Consider the following 26,681-nt stretch of genomic DNA (forward strand, 5'->3'; position numbering starts at 1 on the left):
GTCATCTCTTCTTCCAAGTTTTGTGTCATCTACAAATGTAATAAATCTGCCTTTTTTCCTCCACGTTTATTGAAAAACAAATTGACCTGTGGTTTGCCAAATATAAGCCTCCCTCTATGGATTCATTATTCATAATTCTTGACTCAGTCACTTTATCACTTCATCCAACTTACATTTAACCTCCTGTTCTACAGACTTGGAGAAGCGGGTGAATATTGTGTTCTGTTTGGAGGCAACACATTTGTTTTCCTTTTTTTAATTTTTATTGGGGAACAGTGTGTTTTCCCAGGACCCATCAGTTCCAAATCAAGTCATTGTTTTCAATCTAGTTGTGGAGGGCACAGCTCACTGGCCCATGTGGGAATCGAACCTGTGACCATGGCGTTATGAGCACTGCACTCTAATCAACTGAGCCAACAGGCTGCCTTTCCTTACTTCTTTTACTCAGTCTACTTTCTTGCCTCAAACTCTATTTTTCTTTTCATTCCTTCACATATTCGTATTGCATGTCCTGGTCTTATATATGATCTCCTTCTCCATGTGTTCATTTTGCTACGGAGAAGAGAACCTCCATTATGTTTACTGGGAGCCCTTTGTCTTCTACCCTGGGTGCAGGGCTGGCCAAGTCTGTGCTGGCTCCAGGTGGTCTCCTGCAACGTATGGAGAGTCAGTGCCTGTGCAGGTGGGTGTTCTCCCACATGCTCATTAGCACTTGGCAGAGGAGGCTCTGAGAATTTCATCAACACACCCAGACCAAGTCATTTTCCTCTACCTCCAGATTACTCAAACATCAAAGAAGGTTCAAAGGAAATTTAAATACTAAGTGTATATGTGTGTTTGGAGCTATGAACGGGGTGGGGAGAAAGAGATTATTAGACAGTCCTCACAGACTTCACACTTTAATCTCAGCATTATTGTACCTACAACCAAGTAAATACTGCTGATAGGGGGAAAAAAATCAAAACACAAATTAACCAACCATCCATTATCCAATGGAAAGGTAACATTAGTGTAAACTGCTTTGGGAGCCAAAGAATTTGTGGTTCTGTAGAGCTGTTCTGCAGAACAGCTCTGTGATATGTCACTAACTCCTGCCTCATCAAAACCCTTCACCTGGAAATATTTAGTCACAGTCAAATAAGGCTAAGAACAGCACCTTTCAAGGTTTGCCCAAGTGAGTGATTTTACTTTAAAAAAGTCTTTCCTCATATAATGTTGTGACCATTACTATAATAAAATAAATCAAATGTGGATCAGGATAAGCAAGTAGACCTATGCTCAAGTATGGGAAGTTGATCAATGGTTTAATAAGTTGGACATTTTGGTTACTGATTTTTTAAAACATTTAACCAACCCCTCTATACACACATCAATGTTGGCATTAAGATATTAACTCTAATGTAAAGAAAATTGTCTTGAACACAACTTTCTTACTCTATAGTCACCTTGTGAATGAAAGGGATGAGCTCTGGAGGCAATAGAATCTTTGCAAACCCAGGGAGGTATGGACAATCTCAGTTCGGGAAACAGAGTGGCACACAGCCGAGTGATTACAGTGCTTTACTATTTCAGAGGTAGTCCCAAGATCATCTGAGCCAGGTTAATAGGTGCTGTAAACTGATAAATCCTAGAAAATGTTAGGAAAGTCTAGGTCAGCATCTAAAAAGGTAAAGGTGAAAATAAGTTGGAATCTCCTAACAATGGAATTTTGACTCATTCATTCATTCATTCATTCAGTCAGTCAGTCAGTCAAGTCAATCAGTATATACCTGGGACTAGGATGTGTCAGAACTTCTTTTAAAATTACATTATCCTCATAACCTTGAACAATTCACTTATCTTCTTGGAGTATAAATTTTACCATACAGGTATTTATCTCATGGAGTTGATTTGAGGTTTGAGGTTAGTAACTCAGGTATGTAAGACTTTAGCCAGAGTGATTCATTGGATGCACTTTGAATTCCCTTCCCTTCTCCTTAGCATTTAGACCTCTTTTGTTCCCCATGGAATTTGTAATAATATGAAATAAGCTTCATTTGTTAATAACAGATGTCTTTCTACAGTTTTGGGTCAACAGGAATTGTGAGTGATGTGTGTTTGCAGATCAAATTAAAGTATTTAAATATTATTACAACTGATCAAATGTTTTTGCAAGATAATCCACCAAGCCCAAGGATGTCATTCTTTGCCAAATAGCACTCTGAGGCTTGCTAACTGCAGTACATGCAAATCCACACTTGGTTTTTTGTTTTGTTTTGTTCTGTTTTTTTTTTCAGTTTCTTTGTTTCACAGCAAACATGAGCAGTGATTTGCTTTCGTTTTTCAGTTCTAACTGGTATGTTTTTCAGTAATACTTCGAAAAATCTCATAAATCAATTTTATAAAATATGTATAAAGTTTCCCATATTAAGCATCATGATATGCATGGAGTGACAGCTAGTATAATGTTTTAACAGAACAGACCCAAGTGATACGATTGTAGTAGTTGCCTTCTGATTTATACTCTAAACTTAATTTTCAAAAAAATCCAAATGTACATTATCGTGGAATGGCCAAAACATATACCAAATGGTTTGTTACTCCATTAATTCCATCAACCATTTACTCAATAAATATTAATGAGCTCCTACTGTTCCCCAGGCACTGCGCCTGGGACCACAAAGTGAAACTATATAATCCTGACATCAAGAAGTTTGCTCTAATGAGAAAAATATGTAAGCAAGTGCAGTTCTATAAGGTAATTGATACGAGGAAAAGTGATTCAAGAGCAGTGGGGAAATATGAGAAACATCTAGGTAAGTCTACTGGGGAATTAGGGAGCCTTTACAAAGAAACCAAGCTGAGACCAGAGAATGAGTGGGAGGTTATCAGGTGGGTGAATAGGAAGAAGCTATTTGTCAGTGAGGATAGAACAAGAAAAGCATGGAGGCTTGAGGGAGCCTGGGGTGATCAGGGAATGTGGAAGAGTAGGTCATATTATTAACGAGTAAATTACTGTAAAAGGAGGAAGTAAGGAAGGGCTGGTGAGAAACGAGGCCAATAGGGAGGGAGAGGCCAGATCATTTAAGCCCATACAGCAGGCAAAGGTGTGCCCATGTTTTTTCTCTCTGTAGGTGGTGGGGGAAGTAATTGAAGAATTTTGAATACAGAAGTTTCATAATCAAATGGGTATGTTCCTATTCCTAATAACAATATTGTGATTCTTTTGTTGTTAACAAGTTACAGAAATGGCAACATAGCCCCTTTGTTCCTAGGGGTTTCAATGGTTCTCACTGTAATAGAGTTCAGGGATGCCAAAAAAAATATTTGAACTAAATGATATATCAGAATTACAATAACAGCCTGTGAGCTAATTTTCAGTTAACAGGTTTTTAACAGGCTGTGATGCAATTCTTAATGGAGAAGATGAAATTATAAAAGATAGCCCATCTCTAATGGAAATTTGGCTGGGTGTGTTTTTATTCCTCAGTGAATGAAAAGGTTTATACAAGATAAGATTGTTGAGATTCTTGGAGAAAATACATATATACCAGTGAAAACTTTACACTCATTTTCTTTATCTCTTGCAGGAAAGCAGTGAATCTGCTAGAAATAAATTTCACTCAAATTGAGCCTAATTTTTATAATTTCAGGGGTTAAGCATCTGAAAGGCCAGAACGAATCAGCATTCCCTGAAGAAGAAGAAGGCGTAAATGAAAGAGAAGAGCACTGGGACCATTAATTATGGGTCTGCAGCAAGAAGGCTTCTTGGGAGTAACTGAACTATTAACTTTTCTGAATATCCCATGGAATGTCACTGCTCGACTTCCAGAAGCATTCTCCACCTCTGCTTTCCACACTTGTACAGTAGTAATAATACACCTCCTGGGAAGGCTTCTTGATTGAACTTTAGAACTAAGTACAGATTGTTCCATATCACTTACAAATAACGAACAAGCATTTATTTTACAGTGACTTTTCTTTTTAATGACATAGAAATTTGCAAACATGTGAATGTTCTAACTTTAATACTGCCGAGCTTAATCCCTGATGTTCTATTGATACAGTCTGCCTTCTAAGGTCAAATGTAAATAGCATCAATTTAAGAGTAAAAAATAAATATTAAATACATCTCGACATGAATGTGTGTCTGGGTTTAACTTAAGGAGGAATATTTAGTGAAACTTTGAAGATCTGTATTTGTCATGTTTCTGTATACAAAATTGTACACAGTATTTATTTCAAAATAATGAAGAAATGCCAGATTTCTTGACTCAAAAGACCACGATATGTTAGTCTTTAGATATTAAACACCTTTTTCCCTCCACAATATATTACTGGTTAAAGAACCACAGAATTCTCTTCATTTTCTAAACTGTGAGAGAGTGATTTCCCAGCATTTCTACTAGTTATTAAGAAATTAAAATGCTAAATCTAAAATAAACAATGCAAAATTTCACCTGTAACTGTTTTTTGGCCATTATTTGAAATATGAGCTATTTTCTGTTGCATTTTAATGAATCATTAGCATTTTATATATCTTCTATTACCATATAATAAGAAATTCCATTAATTCATGTCTATAGTCATTCATTAATTCAACAACTAATTTTTATGAGTTTATATTTAGGAAGGCACTTTGCTGAGGGTTATGCAAATAATGGTAATTTCTCCCCTACAGAATTGGCAGAAAAGATAAAGCATTAGTACAAAGAAAGGTTTTCTAAGACAGTATATATTTATTAAATATAGCTGTTGATAATTCAAAGTTCTGGCCTATTGAACAATGTTAATTATTTATGGCATGCCAATGTAAAAATTTAGTGAGGATGGAGGAATGCCCAGTTTGGTTCCTACATTGATGATATTAGTAAGGTTCAAATGTTATATGAATGAAAAAAAGAAAAGATTTCTCAGAAGTCAGTAAAAAGAAATTAAGACAGGAAGAAAAAAAATCAAACATGAACTCCACTGTGGGATCTTAATATCAAGGTTCAAAGAAATAAAACTATTGTTTTTAATTTTGAATGTTTTACAATACAGAGATTAAATGTGTGAGTTTATAAGGCAATACTGTAGAGATAATCATTTTCCTTACTATATTTTTCCCAAGAAAATAAATGCAAAACACACTGATAAGTAGTGTCACAAGTATGAATGAGTACTCTAGTCCCAAGTTCCTTCCTTCCTTCCTTCCTTTCTTCTTCTCTTTCTCCTTTTCTCCCTTCTTTCCTTTCTTTCTCTCCTCCTCCCCTCCCTTTGGCCTTTGTTGTTTTGTTTTTCTTTTTTTAAGCCAGTTTTACACTAAACTTTCTAGACCACTTGCTGTGGCTGTTTGATTTCCTAAGTTTCACTCTGCTTAAAACCTGATTAAGGCACATATTTGTTTTAAATGATTTTAAATTATTTGTGTTTGGAAAACATCTTGATACCCCTTGAGATTATTTGAGTACCCTGAGGTCCTAAAAACTAAAATCGCCCTTCCCATTCCTTGAAGAGATACTTATAAATGTGTGTGTGTGTGTGTGTTTTTCAAAAGGATTCCAAAGCTTTTGTTGATTTTGTAACATCATTTGGGAAATAAACAGCATGGTTCTGGATTCTTCTGTTCTGTTCTCCATTCTTAAAAACACAAAGAGATCAAAATTAAAAGCATACGTTTTCCTTACAAAATGTTAGTTTCTTCTGTTCTGATCTCTAATCTCAAAACACAGAGATCACAATTAAAAGCATAAGTTGTCTTTGGGAAATGTGGTGGCTTTCTCAGAAATTTGAAGGCAACCAGCTGAGATCATGGCTTTTCAGGTTTTTTTTTCACACAGTACTTAGAGTTTATGACAAAATTTTTTTCAAGAGGACAACTTGGCTCCAGCTCGGCTGAATGAGCAAAGAAGCTTTCTGACCAAATCAAAACAAAACAAAGGCTTTACCTTTCCCTGACCATATTTATAATATAACACAATGGTTGTAGATGGGCTTTGAGTCACTCTGACTTGGGTTCAAATTAAACCTCTGCCAAATTTTAGACTCAGTTTCTCCATTTGTAAAATGGATACAATCATTTCTACACCTATTGGGTTTTTGTGAAAATTAAGTGAGATAAGACCTATAAAATGCTTAGCTCAACTTAGTGAGCATTTAATAATTGATGCCTATTATTATTATTAGAGTGAGAAAGGACCTGGAACTATCTCTCCAAACTTTATCTAATTCATGATCCTTTTTAACATCACAGACAAGTGACTAATCACCTTATTTACTCTTGAATAACTCCAGCTGAACCCCAAACCCAGCCAAAGAACTCCAATTGCTCTGTGATGAAACATCACCAGTTTCTCCCCACTTTTCTCATTCGCCTGGCCACTCGCTTTTGGATCGTCTTCAGTTGTACATACTGAATATAAGAAAAATTATGTCAGGTGGATAAATTGGGGATTATTGTTTTATCCCCCAAAATGCGAAACTGAAGCATAGAGTGTGACAGGGCAGAGCAGCATTATAGGTCAGAGTTCTTTCCATAAGACAATAATTTGGTAATCCGTTTTTCTTTCCCAAGTTGTCCAGGGTAAAGGTCTTTACAAAAACAAAATTCTCAAACTATTTTCTGTTTTCAAAAACGTTTCCACCATACAGTTTTAATTATAATTCAATTGTGCCAATGTTTTCTACATTATGGAAACAGATTATTTTACATTGGCTAGAAAGTAAATATTTTTATATTTATAAATATTATTATAATATATATTACAAAAGATACATAATCAGCAACCCCAAATCCATAGTTTTATAGCTATTGTTGCTTTGGATGAGGCAACTTTAAAGTGTGAGTATATTTTAAATCAATTTAAAGAAAAATACTGAATAACTACTTTAACGTGTTCATTCTCATATGTCATTTTGTTTTTTGCTGAAGAAGGAGAATGGGAGAAAAATGCCCTGACTTTTCTAAGTCCTTGATTCTACAAACCAGTCTTCAAAGCTCCAGCAGGTATATTAATTCCTAAAAATGTTTATGTTGCCGAAATGTGAAATCTGTTAAAGAAATTAAATTATTAGATTCCATAGCGTCATAACATTCTGAGGAACTAAACATCAGAGGAAGAGGCACTTCAGAAAATGATGGCTGAGATCTTTGGTTTTAAATGACATTGTAAGTAATGAAGGTGCGAAACTTTGCAAACATCTCACATAATTCGCACAACAACGTGTGTGAATTAAATGAAACAATCAACATGAATGCATAGGTGCCTGATTGCATTTTGTAAAGAGGCTATATATGTATATGAGTAGATCTTTCCTGGACATTTACATTGTGAGGCCCCTTCATTCTATGGACTGGCCCTGGTGCAGGCAGTTCCCTCACTGCATTTCATACTTAGTTTACGCAGGTAATGGAGACTTGGTCTATAGAATGAAGACGTACATGAGAGTGGGTTAGAGAGAAAAGTAGGTAAAAGAGGGAACTCAGAGAAGCCTACAACTTGAAGAAACTAGAGAGAAAGATTAAAATGGTATTGGTTTCACCTTCATTTTTTTTTGTTTCTCACACTATAAATATGACTTAGCATTTTTCCCCCTTCCTCTGACTTTTAGTAACAATGAGGCCAACTTGAGAAAATGAGCACAGTGAGCCCCAGGTATATATGATACTACCATACTAGAATCCTAAAAGTAACAGAGTAAAGAATATGTTCAGCAAATAATTTTTCATTATTATCCAGAACAAGCATTTGGCAGTAAATAATAGAAAACCCAGACAGCAATGGCATAGAGGTTTGTTTATGACATACACTAAAGTGTCCAAGATACCAATGGGCATCCAGGTACTTTACTTTTTTCTTAACATTCTCAAAGTTGTAACTTCACGGTCCCAGGAGAGCTGCTGCTCCAGGCATCTGGTCTGTTCCACGCAAAAAGACCAGTGGGAAGAGAAAGGGAAGGGATCCATGGTAGAGAAGCTAAGCTATCCCAGAACCCCTCAACTGATGTCTCATGGGCCAGAATTGTGTCACAAGACTGCCTCTTGAGGTAAAGGAGTTGGAGAAAGTAAATATTTTCAACCAGGAACCTTACCACCTTCCAACCAAATTAAAGTTCTCTTCATAAGGTATAAAGCAAACATGGTTATCAATTGAGAAGTCAGTAGTGTCTGCTTCCCAAATGAACACATTTCAGGGACTTTCTTTTTTCCTGTAGCATCTAAAGGAAGCATAGGTTACCTAGGAATCTCAAAGAGTTGAAAATATGAATACTCACTAGATAGTTTTGCATCTTAAAATACAGAAATTAGATAATGTTTACGATAGGCTGTAGCTAGAGCTATTCAGATAGCCTGACTTATTCTATACTATTTTTCATAAGATAATTTGGTGTAGTTTAAAAACATCTACATTAGAAACAAGAGACCAATATTCTAGTTCATTATTCAATAAACCTATATGAATTCCTGTGGCCTGCTAGGCATTGTTTAAGTGCTGAGGATTCAGGTATTAATAGTTAAGAACCTTAAATCCATGGATGTATATGCCAGTGTTTGAAGACTGTCAATATACATATCAATTAATAAACAGATGAGATCATTTCAGAGAATAAGTTCCTGCAAGGAACAAAAACAAGATGACGTGAAAAAGGTGGTGTACCCTCCTTTTTGTAGCTATGCAACATTTGGCAAGTCCTTTAATCACTCTGGGACTCAGTTTTCTGATCAGTAGAATGTGGAGAATAATATGGGGGGGGGGGGTGACCAGATGGTCCTGTAAGGCTCCTGTCAACTCTAAGATCTATGTTTCTCTCCTCTAGTTTTCTTTCAGGATCTGCAGGCAAGAAGCAAAGGAGAAAAGAAGAGATGAGAATAGACAGAAAAGAGCAGTAGTAGGGAAGGTGGGATCTGAAGAGAAAAGGGGGTATGTTTTATGCTTGTATGACAGTCAACGGAGCAAAATTGTTTGAGTTAGAAACACACACATGTATGTATGTAACAGTAATAGCATAGTAACCAGTTATGTTTTCTATCTTTTAAAACTTCTCCTTAGAAAATGATCTGAAAAATGGTGATGAGTTTTTTTTGTTTGTTTGTTTCCTTGTTTTTAAATATTTGAAAGTCCTTCCAGGAAAAATTTCCTCCTACTAGTCACTAATTGGATAATTTACTCTATCCTAGCACACAAACTTTGTTTTCTACATTCCAGCACTGCATACCAGATTTTTCCCTTTACAGAGATTTATGTGACATAATATTACATTCTCTGGAACATTTCCACTGGGTTCTGGAGTAGTTAGTTATTCTCTTTTTCTCCTCCAGGTGCAAAATGGGTTGATAACAACCAGAAGCTGTCTTGTTAATGCTGTACTCCTACTTGAACTTGGAAAAATACCAACACAAAACAAGCACTACCACCACCATCACCTCCAACTCCATTATGATGTGTTATTTTCTCCCTCCTGGATTGCTTTCTGAAGCACTTTAGATATTTTATACATAAATATTGACATATTTTTTCAGAAATCATTCCTTCATTTTGTATATATTTTTAATCATTCATGCTATACTCTTTGCCAAGTTCTTCCTTTTGGATTCAACTTATTTCTCTCTAGGGCTAAATGGGAGTTCTTGAATTTGGGTAAACTTTAAGTGATTCATTTTTAGTTTTTCTAATTCTGAAATCAGAACCTTCTCTTACAATGGGGAGTCTTTAAAATATATTTCCCTTATGTAAAAAATAATTCCATTGTATTTATTTATTCCTGTTTATTTTCCAAATTTCATTGGCCTTGAATCAGTTTAATTCCATAAAAATATATTGATACTTTACTACATGCCAATTAGTAATTTAAGCACCAGAGTTATAAAAGTGGAAAAGCTATTATTGCTGCTGCGATCCTGCTAGTAAATATTTGTTCAATTCTTTACAGTTAATAAAGTAGGCTCACCTGTGTTTCTCAACTAATAATCACATTAAAGATGTATGACAGGTAGGATTCATTTTATAGACCAGGAATCTAGAGTCCAAAGAAAATTAGTGGCCCTAAATAAACCAATAATCTAACAAAATTTTCATTAGCTTATGATCTGTTGGAGAAGTTGTAATAGTTTTTAGGATGGAAAAGTGCATCCTCCTTAGGAACCATAGGCTTTTATATTTTCTTATGGTATCTTATAGATTGACTTGGAACTGAACTTTCTGCATTTCAGACATAAAGCATAGGGGATAATTTTGCTAATGAGGCTGGAATGGGAAGAAGAATCTGAGCTCTACTTCAGTTCTTTGGGATGTACTTCAAACAAAAATGACTTATGACCAATAAAAGGAACAAATTGAAACTCTTTTAAAAGTATTTGGCTCATTTAAAAATATTTTCTATGTTTAAATCTATACTTTAAAAACTAACCTTAATATCTTTTAAAAAGGAGAGAATTGCTGAGTTTATGAAAAATCTTAAGTACAATCTTTACTTAAAGAACAAGGCAACAATCTTTTTAAGTAGTTTCTTTTTCTTAACTTCTAATAAATTGTAAAATTAAAAATGAAAATAATTTAACAATGGCTATTTTTTATTGTCTTTTCCCTTCTCCATGCCCTTCTACCCCCGGGGTAGTAGGGATATTTTCCATAAGTTCCCAAATAATGTAAATAATGTTGGATCTGCTAGCTGTTTCTGGGTGTGGGCCGGGATCGTGTCTCGGAGACCAAAGAATGGACACACAGACCAGGGAGAGGCAAAAGTTGTAAAAGAAGATAGTTTATTAGAGGCAGGAGAAGAGGTTGCAGCTCCCAAGTGGGAGGGGGGTCCCAAATGGGGGTGCCCGTGACTGAGGCAAAAGGCTTTTACTTTATACTTTCCCTTGCCTGCTTGGGGAAGGGGGCTGGAGCCTTCTAATTGAATTTATCCATCAGGTTTGTCCTGTTTGCTCATCCTGAAGGGATTAATGAAGCAACCCATTCCTATCTATCAGATCTGTTCCTTTGTTCAGCCAGAAGGGATTTGAGATGATCTATTAACCTTAAGGCGTATTCTCATGTCTCTGTCCTGGAGTGAAGGAGACATTCCAGGACCTGGAATTTCAGGATATGGCTGCTGCTTTTTTGTTTATTCCACCAGGGACCCCCCTGTCTACCTACCAACCATACTAACTAACCTGTCTCACCAGGATTTGAGGAATGATCATTTTTACTTGCTACTCCCAGATTTTGCATGTTGAAAAATTTAAAATATTATAAATAAGCATAATTACTCCAGGCCTAAATACATAATTGTAAGATATACTATAGATTCTAGGGCAAAAACAAAAAACAAAAACCCAATATGCTACTTAACAAGGAACCAAAGAGAACATTCTAGCTGCTGCTCTCCTCATACTGAGGAATGATTTTCATTGGAATTTCAAAACACCATTCTTCTCAAACATAGTGAGGGGGTTCAAGACATGCTACTTCAAAATACGGCACCTTGGCAGATTGAATATTTTAAGCTTAAAGAGTTCAAGAAAACGATAGAAGCAGGCAGGTCATGACCTTCCCCCTGCCCTTCTCCCCTGAAACAGGCCACAAAACCCTCATGAGAGTTGCACGCCCTATTCCTGCAGGAAAGCAGCATCGTCATCTCTGAAGACAGAGAGACTCCAAGAAAAATCTGAACAAACAGGCGTTGCTGAGTTTCCCCCAATTGACTACACTTACCTCATACTCCTTAAATTACTATATTCCTCCACGATTATCCATTCTTTATCAAACTTAGCATAAAAATATTCAGGTCTGTTTCTTCAGATCTTCATTTCCTTTTGAAGGCTCCTGTGTCATGTAAAATTTTTATTAAATAATTTTGTATGCTTTTTTTCCTACTAATCTGCTTTTGTCAGTTTAATTTTCAGACCTAGCCAGGAACTCTAAGAGGGTCACGGAAAACATTTTCTTCTCCTATATTAGTAAAGGTATAACATGGCTTTCTATAAATCAAAGCAATGAAACAATAAGAACTTAAAAGAAAACCAAATAGCTCACAGATGGTTCAATATCTCTATAATAATTACAGGAGAATGTTCTTTCTTTAATTTTTAAAAGAGACTATCATTTGTCAAGGCATCTCAATAAATGGATGGGTTTCCTGTTACATTTCCCCCACAGAATAAATTCTGTGGATGTGTTTCCCTAATCATACTAATTATAGAACTAGATGTTGCCCTTAGCTTTCTTCTTTTCCCTAATGGGACACAGATTTCCTATTTTGAAATTGTCACTTATTTGTTATATTTGTCAAGTGTTTTAAACATTATATGGGTCCTTTATTTGCTTTTGAGAACACTCAGTTGTCTAAAATTAAAACTCAATATAAAGGTCAATGGTGATTAAGATAGGAATTATATTTCTAAGTCCTGGACTTCTGTGTGATACCAAGGTCAAGCTACACATTTTCATTGTCAGTATAAATGGAGTTTTCATAGGAAGTAGTTCACTGAAACTGGTTGATACGTAAATAAAATTTTTAAAATAACTTTTACATTATGGGCAGAATAGTATTAAAAATTAGCATTGTTATCATAAACTAGGAAAAGGTGCAATGGTTTGAAATAATGCAATATTTTTGGGAAAATATAATTACCAAAATCAATAAATTTTGATTTAAATCACAAATAAATTTGTGTGCCTTTTTCCTATTAATCTGTTGTTGTTGTTTTAGTTTCAGGTGTACAGAACAATGTAATAGACATTTATACCTCTCACAAAGTGATATCCCCTCCCCCAATCTACTGCCCCTCTGACATCGTATATAATTAATTTTTAAAAGTCTCCTTTTTTCTTTCGTTCTATAATGTTGATTTTTTTTCCAATTGAGAAATGTATGTGTGTGTAGAATGTTTATATATGTGCATATATACATATATATGTATATGTATATATATACATAGATATACATATCTATGTATAGAAAATATGTGTACGTGTACAAAAGTGTATATATATATGTGTGTGTGTATATATATATATATATATATATATATATATGGTACCTACACTGGAATAAATAAAAAAAACTTTTTTAAACAGAGAAGAAATTTAACCCATTTGCTATTAAATTAAACACAGAGAATTGAAACTTGATTAAATAAACAGTTCCCTAAGTTATCACTTTCATATTAACTTCTCTTAAGGAAAAGCTGGAGGAAAATGGAGGGAGATATGCAGAATAAACTCTACAAAAGGAAGAAAGCAAGGGCGTCTTCCAAAAAGGTGAAGAGCTGTAGCACAGTGGGAGGTGGAAAGAGAAAGGCAACCAGGGAGAGAGACTGCGAGAGAGGCACAGCCAGCTCCTTCTCTCGCCCTGTCTCTGGCCACACAATTTGCTCTTAATAAATTCCTGCCGGTGCTGCCAATCATCTCCATCTGAATGTGTCTTTTGCACCATGGCTATTTCTAGCAGCTCTGTTCTCGCTGGTAGATTTGAAGATTATGGTTTCAGTGGTGACCCACTTGGCTACTATTAGGTTGGTGCAAAAGTAATTGCGGCTTAAAAGGTTAAAAATAATTGCAAAAACCGCAACTACTTTTGCACAAACCAAATAGATTGCATCTGACTTACCACATTTAGTGGACGTGTCTGTGCTTCTCACAAGGACAATGTCCACGTTATGAAAGGTCCTCTTTTTCTTTAGGTTTCTCCAAAGAAAGGCTTTTTTATTTTGCTCATGAAGATCCTGTGAAATTGGTGCAGTTTGCTCAGGTGTGTGTCTGTAGTTCCTTTTTTGAGAAACTGCCATTGTTACTTCACAGTGCACCTGGATGTCTAATAATGTCTAATATTTAACAAGCCATCCAGGAAGTCTAAAAGTTATTATTTAATTTTTGTACTAATATCTTTCTTTAATATTTGCATGAAAAATTGTCCCCTAAAATGCAATGTCTACATGATGTATATTAACACATCTATCAATATAGCTGTCTGTATATATATACCTATGTATCAATCTGTCTATATCTATATATCTATATCTAATCTATAACGTATATCTATATCTATAGACCTATAATTTTGCCTTTCCGTAATTTTGCCTTTATCTGTAATTTTGCCTTTCTGCTCCTCAAGCAAAGACATAACTGCTGAAGTCAGTGATAATATGGCTGGACTCTTTATATGGAACAACCTCCCCATCATGTCGACTTTTAGGATGTTGCTGCTAACATTAAAGTCATGCTATGGTTTTGAAACTAAAACCCTGTATTAATTTTAAAGGACGAGGATGAAGCTCCTGGTAAATGTTTATTTTTATAGCTCATAGTATTTAATTTTTCTTATGTGTCAGTAAATAGTCTCACCACCTTACACAGGCCATTTCATTTAATCATTCCAACAATCCTATAAAATAGGTACTCTTATTAACTCCATTTTATATTATAGATGAGGAGATTGAGGCTTGTCCAAGATCACAGAGACCAAATGTGACAAAGGCTAAAACTGGACCAAGAGCCAAACTCAATCCATGGATAACATATTTCTTGCCTCAAGTCTTCCACATAAAATTCAACAAAAAGTAACAGCATCTGGATACATATAAAATTAATTCATATTAATTGAGAACCACCAATGTGCCAGGTACTGTCTAGACCAGGGGTGTCCAAACTTTTTTCAACGATTTTAACAAGGGCCATATGTGGTAAAATACACAAACAGCCGGGCCACTCACTCGAGGCGAAGTATGTATTGCCTCACCTGGTTTATTTAAGTAAACTAAATATATTTTTGGAATTTGCTGTGGGCCAATTAAAAATGGATTGCGGGCTGCAGTTGGCCCGCGGGCCACAGTTTGGACACCCCTGCTCTAGATCCTTTAAGTATTCCTCATTATCATTTTATCATGCTATCAAAGTCTTCATGGTGAGAGGTGAGGAAATGCTAAGGTCAACTGCTACAAAACACCAAAGACATACTATGAATGGAGGTCATTCTGCTTCAAAGCTTGTATAGGTCCCACTATGAATCATCAAGTCTATAGGAAATCACCTAAGAAATGTGAGCTTTTCTCCTTAGCAAAGTTGGTAAGATTAGCTACAATTAATACATCACTGTGCCAGCAGACCCATCTCCCCAAGGGTAAACAAGAGACAGATGGGAAGATCTGAATGTTTCTCTTGTATAATTCAGGTTTGCTTTTAGTGTGCTATTAAGAATTAATTAAGAATTAATGTACTCCCCATTTGTCTGCTCTGAGATAAAACACAAATGGCTTTTTGAGATTGTGTAGATCTAAAGTGCTTGAAAAGTGAGTCTCATTTTGATTGAATTAACTAGAGATATCATCTGAAAAAGATTATCTATCAGATATCAAACACTTAGGACAAACAAGAATAAACTTTTTCTTCCTGCTTTCATTTATTCATATTCATTTATTCAACAAAAATTTACTGAACAACTACTGTGTGTAAGGATCAGTCTTCTTTACCTTAAAATCAGCCAGTGAGCATATGACATGGAGAGCTACAATTTTCCAGCACAGAAGGATAGAGATCAGTGTTCATCCAGAGAAGAGGGTCTGAGAGTTCTGACCACAGTAATGAGAAGAGGCTTTCTGGGGGAGCTGGCATATGCACAGGTCCTTGGAAGAAGGAGGAATAGTGACAGGTAAAGATGACAAAAGGAGCAGCAAGATCTACCCAGGGAAGGCATTGTGTAGAAAGGCATGGCAGAAATCCAGGAACAGTGAATGCTGCAGTGAAGGCCATGCCAAAATCATAGGCTGGGAGTAGACTGTGCAGGGCTTTGAAAGATAAGCTAAGGAGTTTAAGCTTTACCTGTAGTCCAATGGCTCCCAAAGTGAAACCTCCATTCCAGTAGCATTAGCATTACCTTGGGTCATGCTGGAGACATGCTGAATCAGAATCTCAGGGGTGGGAGGTGGCTCAGCAACCTGTAGTTTAACAGATCCTCCAGGTGATGCTGATGCTACAGGTTGAGAACCAGTGTAGTAGTCAGCCCTTCCAAACTGCTAGGTGTGCTGTCCATGGGTGATGGGTGTACAGGAGCTATTGATCACTCCGGTCATTAGGGTGGCTGGGCAGGCCCTGCGGTCGCTGCAGCTCCTAGGGATGATTGCTCTTGGCAAAAGCAGCCTCATTTTCTTACCCTAGGGTACCAAGTTCTTTGATCTGAAAAAGCAGCATTGTGTAGAGCAGGTGTGGGCCCCTGGGCCCAATCTGCCATGTGGCCTGTTGATGTGTGCCAGCCACAGTCCCCTAAGCTAAGAATGGCTTTTACAGTTTTAAAGTCTTGTTAAAGAAGAGAAGGAAAAGAGGAGGAAGAAGAAAAATTAGATGAGGAAGAAGCAGGAGGAGAAGAAAAATAAAGGAAAAGCAGGCGGAGAAGGGACAGTGTGATAAAATGTAGTCTGCAAAACCTAAAATATTTACTGTCTGATCCTTTATGGAAAAAGTTTGCTGACCTCTGGTGGATACAAAGGGAAACTGTTTTTGAGAAGAGCAGTAAGACCAAAGAATGAAGCAGATTTAATAACAGTGTGCAGAAAAGAAAAAGTGAAAGGGGCTGGAAGCAGAGAAGCCAAATACTGAACACAAGTGAGACGGTAAAGATCTAAACAATGCAGTGTTCTTTGAATAGAAAGAAGTGGGTCAATAATGTTTATAGAAACAATGTGATTTAACTTTAAATCGACCCAAGTGTTACGCCATAGAAATGTCCTCAAAAACTGAAGAAATCACAGACTATATCCAGTTCAGCCATCCCTTGGGGTTTGATTTGCTTTAGTTGTGAGAGAACAGCAGAGCTCTGAGAGCACAGGAGCCTCTTATTTAGTGTAGGGCAAAACAAACTCATGTTAAATGCTTAGTGGGTGTTTAGAATTACCTCTATAGCATTTCATTATTTTCTAGAACAGTGATCTACATAGAAATCACCCAGTACTCTTCTTAAAATGTCAGTTCCAGTTTAGTATGTCTGGATGGGGCCTGACAATCTTCATTTCTAAAACATTCCCAGGTGGGGACCACACTTTAAGTAGCAAAGGTCTAGACTGAACACCACCGGTTACTTGAAAAGCAAGTGTTTAAGGTCACATATTAAGCATGAGAAATAATTCCTCCATCCACATATCTCAAAAGCACCTTGTCTGCTGTACTACATGATTTAATTAGTCCCCAAAGCATACCTGTCTCTGCTGTTGGTCACTGGAAATGGTGCTTTCTCAGAGGGGTACGTTTTAGGAACACGTGATTAGACATGGAATAAAGAGTAGAATGGACTAAAGGCTAGGGAAGGAAGGACTAGAGATGGCAGTTGGAAAAGACATGCCATCCTCCTACAATGGCCAGAGGCAGTCTAACCTAACAATTTGGGGAGTCATGTTCCCTTAGACATCGGATCCGGGCTTCTCCACCTACTGGCTGCATGACCTTACAAGGATTATTTTACCTTCCTTTTCTACGCTTCCTCCTCCGTAAATGGGGATAACAATTCCATAAAGAATAGTTACAGGGAGTAAAAGAGACGTCAGAAGTAATGTAACACAGTAGTGAAACTATAATAAACTATAATAAACACTAAATAATTGTAATGTCTAATTGTCAAAGATAAAAATATATTAGCTTGAGATGCAAAGCTCTCCAACCATCACAAATATTAAGCAAATGATCTAGAAATTTCTTAATGTTACTAAAGGATCAATAGCCCCAAATAAGTCTTTAAGTGTACATATTGGTCCATATATAGGATTTGTTTTTTAAAAATATTTGGGATTTCCTCCAAAGAAATGACATGCATGTAATGTGAGACATTATTTGGAGTTTGTTTTTTGACTCTAAAATATGTATTGTCTTTATTGTTTAAGGTTTGCACTAAATGGTGGATAAGCATTGCAATATTTAGAAAAGCAATTAGTCACAGGACAGAAGGCTTAACATATCTTCCAAAGGAAATACGTGTTTTATATCTCAATTATATTTTAAAATTAAAATATGGCCTTTGAGAGCTTCTTCATGTTAGATGGAAATTTATCATGAAATCACATGTAAAGTAAAAAGCTCAGTTAAGTGTCGTGTAGCTGATGGCAAGATACATTTTCACATTTTCATTGGGAATGCTTTAGCATTTTGGAGACACAAGCCTAAAAGGTGGCACATATTTTGTCACACTTGCTCTTAATTTAATTAATTGAAACTCTCTACGTCTTCACCTGGACTTGACATTCTTTGCTTCTTTGTTATTCTCCAGTGTTACCTTATTCACAATGTCCTTCACAGAGCTTTCCTTTCCACTGTACTTCTGTCCCACTCTACACAGATGCAGTAGAAAGAAATAGAGGTCTTCAGTGGCAGAGAGACCTGCATGGCCTTTGATGAGGCTCTTTCTCTGAGACTTGGTTTCCCTACTCATATTAGTACCCACATGGCTGGATTATTGAGGTTAGAGAGAATGTCTGTAAGTGTTTACATGGAGGCTGTACATAGAAAATAGGCAGTGAATATGAGCTTTTGTTATTATTCATTATTGAATTGTCAACCCATGGCCATCTATTCTATGAAGTCTTCTTGGAAGCCTTGAAGATGGAAAAAATCTTTACTTCCTTTAATATCCAAAGCTGCATTTTATTTGTATTTAGTTACTTTTATATGTAGCATTTTCGTTATTTTGTGTATAGATTATTTCCTCTAGATAATATGAAATTTCTAGAGAAAGATTTAGGTTTCCAGATTCCTATATATACCATGTATCTAGCCAGGGGCTTGCAAATAATAGATATAATAATAAATGTTCAATGAATATTCCTTTAATAGAGCAAAAATCACTTTCTGACAAGACTTGCATCAGTTTTTAAGTTGGTGTACTTTTGGTTTTCTCTGATTACTCCAACTTTTCAATGCCCCACCAAATTGAATTACATCAGACACCAAACATTTCACAATACTTTCCCTCAAGTACAATTTATTTAACTATCATATGTAGTAAGAAATACTGAGAATTACAGCAGAATAAAAACACAAGAATTGTAGCTTGTCAATGTTAAAAGTTAAGAGGTACTGGTTAAATGAAAAGGCATCTGAAAATGTTAGCTATATGTTGGGTAGCTGAGGATAAAAATGCAAAGCAGGACATTCAAGGTGCAGCAGCCTTTATAAAGCGTCAATCCTTTTCTTCATGATGGACTCAACTGTGATGTTTGCAGAAGGGGTGGGCACTGGTAACCTCTGCTCTGACTTCCTCTCTCATGAGCACTCGTTAGTAAAGAAGGAAGGAAGAAATAAAAAAATGAAAAGGAAAGAAGTAGGGAGGTGAGGGGAGAGAGAGAGAAAGGGACAGAGATTGGAAAAGAAAAAGTACATCAACAGCGTGACAACTCTTCTGAGGAAATGGAGCATGCTTTCTTTATTCCCTCTGGAAGTTCAGGTACAGTCCTCTATAAGTCATATAACCTGGAAAATTAGGTGAAAGCCCACATACAGAAATTGATAAATTCATTATATTCATCTATTTTTTTAATAACAATGTCTCTAGATCTTGAAGTATTAATGAAACCGAAGTGGACATGTTTCCTATGGCAATTGAGAAGTCATGTTTCAATGTATTTCTCCCTGTAGAGATTCTACAGCTTTAGCGAAAGACAACTGGCTCAAATAGGAACAAAACTTATTAGACTCTACAGCATCAGATTCTATTTCAAATGCAGAATATTTTCTAGCTGGTAAATAGCTACTTAAAAAAGACATTAAAAGCAATACTTATAGTTTCTCCATAAATAGAAATAAAAATACTTTTTCTAAAGGACAAAAAGTCTCCATGATGTACATATCTATACATGTCCCCCCAGCCCATTAAAGATCAATCTTTACTGCTTACATTTAAAATATCAATTGCATTATAATGTCTATGATACAATTCAATTATTTAGCTGTGTTCTACACAAGATTCAGGTGAAACAGAAGCTAAGGACCTATTCACAGAACATTTAAAAGCACTTTTTACACAGTCTATGCACAAATATATTTTAAATTAGAATGATGCATACCTAATATGCATATAGAATATGGCTTACACATTAAAAGAGATCTAAGTTGTGAGTTATAAAATCACACTCCTTAGACTTAAAAGCTTCTGATTGTATCCATTTCTAAAATATTGCTTAGCATTGTGGAACCCAAAAAGAAGCAGATGCAACAGAAAACTTTTTAGGACAGACATACCCTCCCTTCACGTTATTCTTTAATTGATGGTGACTCTTGATTTTTTCCATCTAATTCCTACCTTTCACAAAAACAAATTCACTTCGTCTCACAATCACTGAAGTGTTTATACAGTGAAAAGTTACAACACCTAATTGTGCTTGACCTTTTTTGTCAGCTAATAACAAATAAAGGTAGTTCTTCAGTGTGGAGTAAAGGAAAAGCTCTGCACATGCTCAGGCAAAACATGACAAGGAAGCAGAGTCTCCAAGGGTGGCAGTTTGTTTCTGTGTAGTAAAACATAAAGTCACGTCAAATAACGTTATCTGTACAGAAAAGTACGGGCTTCCTTTCTCATAGACATTTTTGAATACGAATACACACACACACACACACACACACACACACACACACACACACACTTCTCGTCACTATCCCATGGCTATAATACATGGATCAACACCTCGGAAGGCAAATTCCATTCTCATTTCTACTGCTTGTGTCCAACTATGGCAGAAGGTTCTTGTCATCTTAGACTGCAGGTAACACGTGACTTGCATGGTGACGAAGCCCATGGAGGTGAAGCATTAGAGCTTTGAAGCCACAGGTATGGATGCAAGCTGGTCCGCTAGTTCAGGGACAGGTTTCACTGTAGTTTCCCAACTTGAGAGTTACGACGACACATCCATCAGGTGCCAGGGCCAGGGCTATGAAGCTCCATTGTTGTCACAGGACTTCAACTACAGCTTCCAAACAGCCCTGCCTCTCGATTTGTTTCCATGTATATAAAATGACAATCTGAATGGCCTGCTCCTCAGAGCCATAAAAAATATTTTTCCATAATTTGTTTTTGCTTTCCTTTCACTTAAGACCTTAAAATACCGTAGTTACAGCATTCTGTAAAACAGTGGAAGAGAGTAAGTTTTAAAAAGGCCTCATCTTCTGCACATGTATAGCATAGTCACCTATGCTACAACTGGGTTAAAGTGATGACAATTTAAAACTGTCCAACTTTCGTCTTCAAATTTTCTCAGGCTTGATTGAAGAACGCCAAATTGTGGAGGAAAAACAATGACAGAAGCACTGGCCAGAACCTCTGATAGCAATTTTGTATTTATTTGGCCAGAGTTACTACCTCAGAATTTATGTTCTTCTTATGAATTCCTATATAGGAGTCCATAAAAATGGCCTGAACCAAGCATGTGTTGAAAGAGGAGAATATAGCTTTGTGGAAAGTTGAGGACTTAGGACTGTTCTCATTACCCTGAAATAAAATCCAAATGAATATGAAGATCATGTTTTAGTCATAAACAGACATCAATTACTGTACAACAATTTCACATTGGACTTTATAGAAAATAAGAGATTTGTCAGTATATAACAGGTATTGGTTTTATATCAATTGGAATTTCTCTTTTTATTCTCTCTCTCTCTCTCTCTCTCTCTCTCTCTCTCTCTCTCTCTCTCTCTCTCTCTCTCTCTCTCTCTCTCTCTGTGTTTTAATACCAAAAAGGGACTCAAATAGCTATTCATGCCTGACAGGTAACATAAATAAATTAAATGGGCCTGTGTGAGTGTAAAACAACTAGAGTCACAAAGACTGTAGTGAACTAAAGAGCGTAAACCCTGTCTGAAGATATTCAAAAATATATTTTAAATCATTGTGGAAGTGTGCACACTATATCCAGCCCACAAATCATCATTTTTTGACCCGTCTTGGGCAGTACACTCAACACTAAGGGGCGGGCACTGGCAGGAACAGGGAACACTTCCTTTCCAAGGAGTAACAGGTCTGATACTTGTTTGCCTTTAAAATTCCAGAAATCTCTTATAGATCCTTCAAGGAAGAAAATATGATAAATCATATGCCAGCATCTTTTTAAATAATAAAACAGCATGGCATTGTATATCCAATTCTAATCTTATTCACTCTAATTAACAAAAACATAAAAGAAAAATATAAGCAAAACAAAACATTGAAGACATAGTAGATGTTTTAAGAACACAAGGTTTTGTTGTCAAACAAATACCATTAGAAAACTGAGTTAAACAAAATTAAGCAATATTATTTCCTACTGATGTCTCCAAGTCAGTGTATACTACATAGCTTCAAAAGAAAAAAAGTTTATTATGTTTTTAAGGAGACACTAAGACAGCTCCACTATAAAAACACATCCCTTCCTTCTAACTGCTTGCACGTCCTCTGGAGGCCCATCACAGTGGTTCTCAACTTTAGTGTACAGAAATATCAGCAGGTGGGATTATTAAAAATTCAGATTTCTAAGGCATTACTCCCAGAGTTAAGAACTCGGTAGACTGAAGGTGAGCCCTAAAAGTTAAGTTTTTAAGAGAACCATTAATGCAAATGTCCATGGATTTTAGCAAACATTGATGTTTGCTACATATTTGCTGTGTTATTATCTCCTGCTGTGATCATTTTTGCTGTGCTATTATCACCTGCTGTGATCATTCATATTTCCTACAAGAAGTAGCAAAAGAAATCAGGATTAAATTGCTCCATCGACTTGAGGGACTAAAATGTCCCAGTAAGTATAATTTTCATTCATAAGCAAAGTAAGAACTCTTTGAAAAGGTAAATATTTAAGATTTTGCCCCAGAAGATAGAAGACAAAGGTGTTTCAAAAATAATCCAGGATGGCATTTAATAACTTTGTCTCTAATGATAGTCTACAAACAATTCATTTCAGAAATTAGGTTTCTTGTCTAAAAAATGAAATTACCTCTCATGTTTAAAATGACAGAAGCCCTTATGGTGTTTCAAACCTATGAATGTGTATCAGCACATTTTTCTTCAACATTTACTCGATCTTCTGAGTTCTTATGAAGATCAGGTTCACCTAAAATACAAGTAAACAGATACACAAAACAAAATAGGCCTGTGAAAAAAGTAAATAAGGTCAAGAAACTGAAGCAATTACTAAAATGTTGAAGACTGGATTTTACAATGGATTTTGTGGCACTTTTCTCCAAAGGTACTAACATTTTGTTTTCAGATGTGAATTTACAGAGTACAACAAGTCATCTTTCGGTGGTTATACAACTTTGTGAAGTTGCAATTTAATCTGGGAATACAGAAATGAAACAGATGAGACCTGTTAAACATCTATTAAATAAAACTTAAAAATTATGCATGTTTTCCTGAATGTTTTTAACTGAAATAAATTATTTGAAACACTCTAAGGATCAGTGTCTTTTACCACACGTTGCTTAGTTGCTATGAATTTAAAACAAATGAGTGTAAGAGAATAGTAATGTTTAACATAAGAAATAATCTGCCAAAACACACTAATGGAATTTATAATCTTAGAAAACTCGGCTTCTATACAAACCTTGAAGAAGAAGAAGAAAAAAATTAGCATGGAAAATGTTCCAATATTTCTACAGAGGTTGCAAAGAATCTATCAAAAATAGAAACATAAAATATACAGTTTAAAAAGTCTTATATGAGAAAGTAAAAGTAGCAGAAATGAATTTTTGAGTCAATTACTCAAAATACCTTTATATTTCAAGAAATAGTCATATATGATGAAATGTTCTGTTTGAAATTTGACTGAAAATATAATGTTAAATTTTGCACCAATTAACCTAAGATGATTCCTTCAAAATATAAGACTGTGTTGTTCAGTTGCAACAGATTATTTTGTTGAATTTATAAAATTAAAGAACATATAGAACTTATGAGGTGCGAAATTACTTTGTCTCAGATTTTATATATATTTCTCCCCCACCCCCCACCCCGCCCCATGGGAGAACTTATCTTTTGTCTTAGGATCAAAATTTCAGGTAGTCACATGACTTTCCTGATCATTCTTAGATAATAAAAACATTGTGTGATCACATTAAATTGCTTTGGCAATTTAACTCAAACATTAGAAGGTCTGGTCACACACAATACGCATCAATCTTAAAACAAAGATAAGATTTCTTTCCAATATTGGGTTTCTTGCAGAGCCTAGAAATGGTGTGGGATGGGGGGCATGGTTGACGTTTCCTTCATTTTTTTGTCTGCCTTCCTCCCGCCAAAGGCTACGTTAAACTCCTGAGCTGGAGAAAAGTGAGAAGAGGGCTGAGAGGAGCAGCAAAGTTGCTGCTTGACCAGCACCACTGTCAGGTATTTAGAGCTGATTCTTCTGTGAGCACATTCAGGGGCTTTGGGGACTTCTTGCCAAGAACAATGGAGACTTCTCACCACCTTCGTATGGGCACATGAGATTGGTTCTTTTACAATGTCCACAGCTCTGGAAATTTCTTGGTACATTTCCAGTTTCTGTCTGCTGAGGTACCGTGCTTCCCCCGAAAATAAGACCGCATCTCATATTAATTTTTGCTCCAAAAGATGCATTAGGGCTTATGTTCAGGGGATGTCATCCTGAAAAATCATGCTAGAGCTTATTTTCCAGTTAGGTCTTATTGTCAGGGAAACATGGTACTATCACCCTTCCAAGTATGGGTGGGCCGTATTTCGTTCACATGAAATACTCATGAGGTATGTGTTCCCATAAATTACTTGAGGAAAGGCTGAAATCTACTTTGTCTCATCTGTCACAATGTAACTCTTTATATTTCTAATGTAAGAACTAGACTCCATTCCCCACACCCCTTATCCTCAAGCTCCCCAAAGACTCTGGTGAAGCTCTCTCCCCTTGGTTTGAAGTAAAGAAAGAAGCATTTCTACCTCTTTCCTGGTAGCAGACAGCTCATTAAAGAAATCTGGCTCACAAATCCTTTTCCAACCGTCAACAACCTGACCTTTCACTTGTTTGAGTTGGGTGAGGGCTATGAGCATCCTCATAATTGGCTTTTGAGACTTTGTTGAAATTCCTGTCTTACAAGTTAATTTGTTTCTGACATTCATTATTTTAGAACTTGGCTTAAACTTCTGATTTAATGTCTTGTTACTTACAACTAACTAAATTAGAACAGAACAAAACAGACTAGAATAGAATAGAACAGAGTGGAAAGAATACACTGAATTAAAAGAAAGGAATATAAATAATTAATTCTCTGGTTCTGAATTTTTTTTTTTTTTTAATGTTTGAGAGAAACTTTCACAATGGGCAAAAGACACTGAGGTCTATCTACTGCCAAATGCTCTCACATCTAGTGGATAAAGAACTCACCAGTAACAAAAGAGTAGACAAGGAACAAAATCATCAAATGGTAACAATGCAGCAATTACAAACAAATAAATACCAACATGATACACAGATTACATCCAAGAGTAATTTTATGTGTGCAATTAGAAAAGTAGTAATTGGAAACTATGAGAAACTCTACCTTAGATCTAGATTTGCCACACCTTTCTTTGTAGTAAGACACCAATTGTTTAAGAAATAAGGATGTTTTAGTTAATCCATGAAACAGATATGAAGATGAGCTTTTTAAGGTGTGCAGTCCCTTTAAAAATGGTTCAAGTTGTTGAACTCAACATACTAGATATGTTTATAAATAAATTTATGGCATGGATACTTAATGGCTCTTCTCTGAAAGCAAAACCAACCAAACAAATAAATTAAAAAACCCCAAAACTATGATCAATTCAAGACAAAAGTTTTGCAGCACTGAAAAAACAGTGTTTTCCTTGAAAACTGTAAAATCCCAGATGTTTTCAGGAGCATATAAACAACATTGCGAAGCAAATGCATGGCAGTTGGATTGCTTAGGAAAAAAAACTAGAGTTCTCAACAAATTCAAATCACATTACATTTAGTTACTAACTCTTTAGTTGCAGAAGTCTTTACAATTAACTTGGATAATACTACTTGGAAATAACCCTTAGTCTTTTATAAAAAAAAGAAACTCATATCATTTTGACATATCATTCTGCCAGAAAAGAAGAAATGATTTGCATTGTTTGACCACTAAAGATCATCTTGGCCCAAGAGTGAACCATATCAAAGACCTTGAGAAACATCTACATAGTCCAAGGTTTCAAACATTTTTTGAATCATGGGCCCCTCTCTTAGTTTGGTGAAACTATGGCCTTCTCAAAATAAAATCCATAAATAAATAAAATAAAACACATAACATTACAAAGGATTCCACTTACATTAAAATATAATTATCAATATATATAAGTAATCCTAGCGATGTGATACAGTAACATACATGCTTCTTTATTATTGCATTAAATAATAAGATCTAGCTGCAGGTCTGTAATCTATGTAATTTTGAATTAATAATAATATCAAATAATACTTCAAGACATCTCCATGAATTGAAATGCAAAGCATTCTTTGTTGTCTGGAGAAAAACATTTTAAAAGTTTCAAGTTAGAAAGTGTGGAGTAAACATGACATTTTCATCTTCCTGCTCTGACAAGATACTAGGATTCAAAATTCAGTTTTTCAGGGAAGGTAAAGTAATTTGATAGTAAGAAATGTGAATTGCTTTTTTTTTTTTAAAACTTATTGGGGTGACAATTGTTAGTAAAACTACATAGATTTCAGGTGTACAATTCTGTATTACATCATCTATAGATCCCATTGTGTGTTCACCACCCAGAGTCAGTTCTCCTTCCAT

The 26,681-nt window shown here is 35.7% G+C and overlaps 2 protein-coding genes across 10 annotated transcripts in view; one reads left to right on the plus strand and one right to left on the minus strand.

The window, feature by feature from the left end:
• PPP1R1C (protein phosphatase 1 regulatory inhibitor subunit 1C) overlaps positions 1 to 4,438 on the plus strand; it is a 103,095-nt gene extending 98,657 nt beyond the window's left edge. For 2 of the 3 annotated variants that reach the window (XM_019752829.3, XM_019752827.3), the window contains exon 5: positions 3,633 to 4,438. In XM_019752829.3, the coding sequence (XP_019608388.3) occupies positions 3,633 to 3,647 (15 nt within the window). In that variant the 3' untranslated portion in view covers positions 3,648 to 4,438. Of the gene's footprint in view, positions 1 to 3,113; positions 3,169 to 3,632 lie in introns of all 3 variants that reach the window. The other variant, XM_019752828.3, reaches the window with a different exon arrangement.
• A 14,288-nt stretch (positions 4,439 to 18,726) lies between these two features.
• The window catches only part of PDE1A (phosphodiesterase 1A), a 403,166-nt gene continuing 395,211 nt past the window's right edge, over positions 18,727 to 26,681 (minus strand). For all 7 annotated transcript variants that reach the window (XM_074338956.2, XM_074338931.2, XM_074338941.2 and 4 more), the window contains 2 exons: positions 22,880 to 22,996; positions 18,727 to 21,402 (listed from right to left, as the gene is read on the minus strand). In XM_074338956.2, coding sequence (XP_074195057.2) covers positions 22,923 to 22,996 — 74 coding nt within the window. In that variant the 3' untranslated portion in view covers positions 18,727 to 21,402; positions 22,880 to 22,922. The remainder of the gene's footprint in view (positions 21,403 to 22,879; positions 22,997 to 26,681) is intronic.

This window comes from Rhinolophus sinicus, chromosome 17, assembly GCF_057876585.1.
Source record: "Rhinolophus sinicus isolate RSI-liver-muscle chromosome 17, RSI-T2T, whole genome shotgun sequence".
NCBI classification, from domain to species: domain Eukaryota; kingdom Metazoa; phylum Chordata; class Mammalia; order Chiroptera; family Rhinolophidae; genus Rhinolophus; species Rhinolophus sinicus.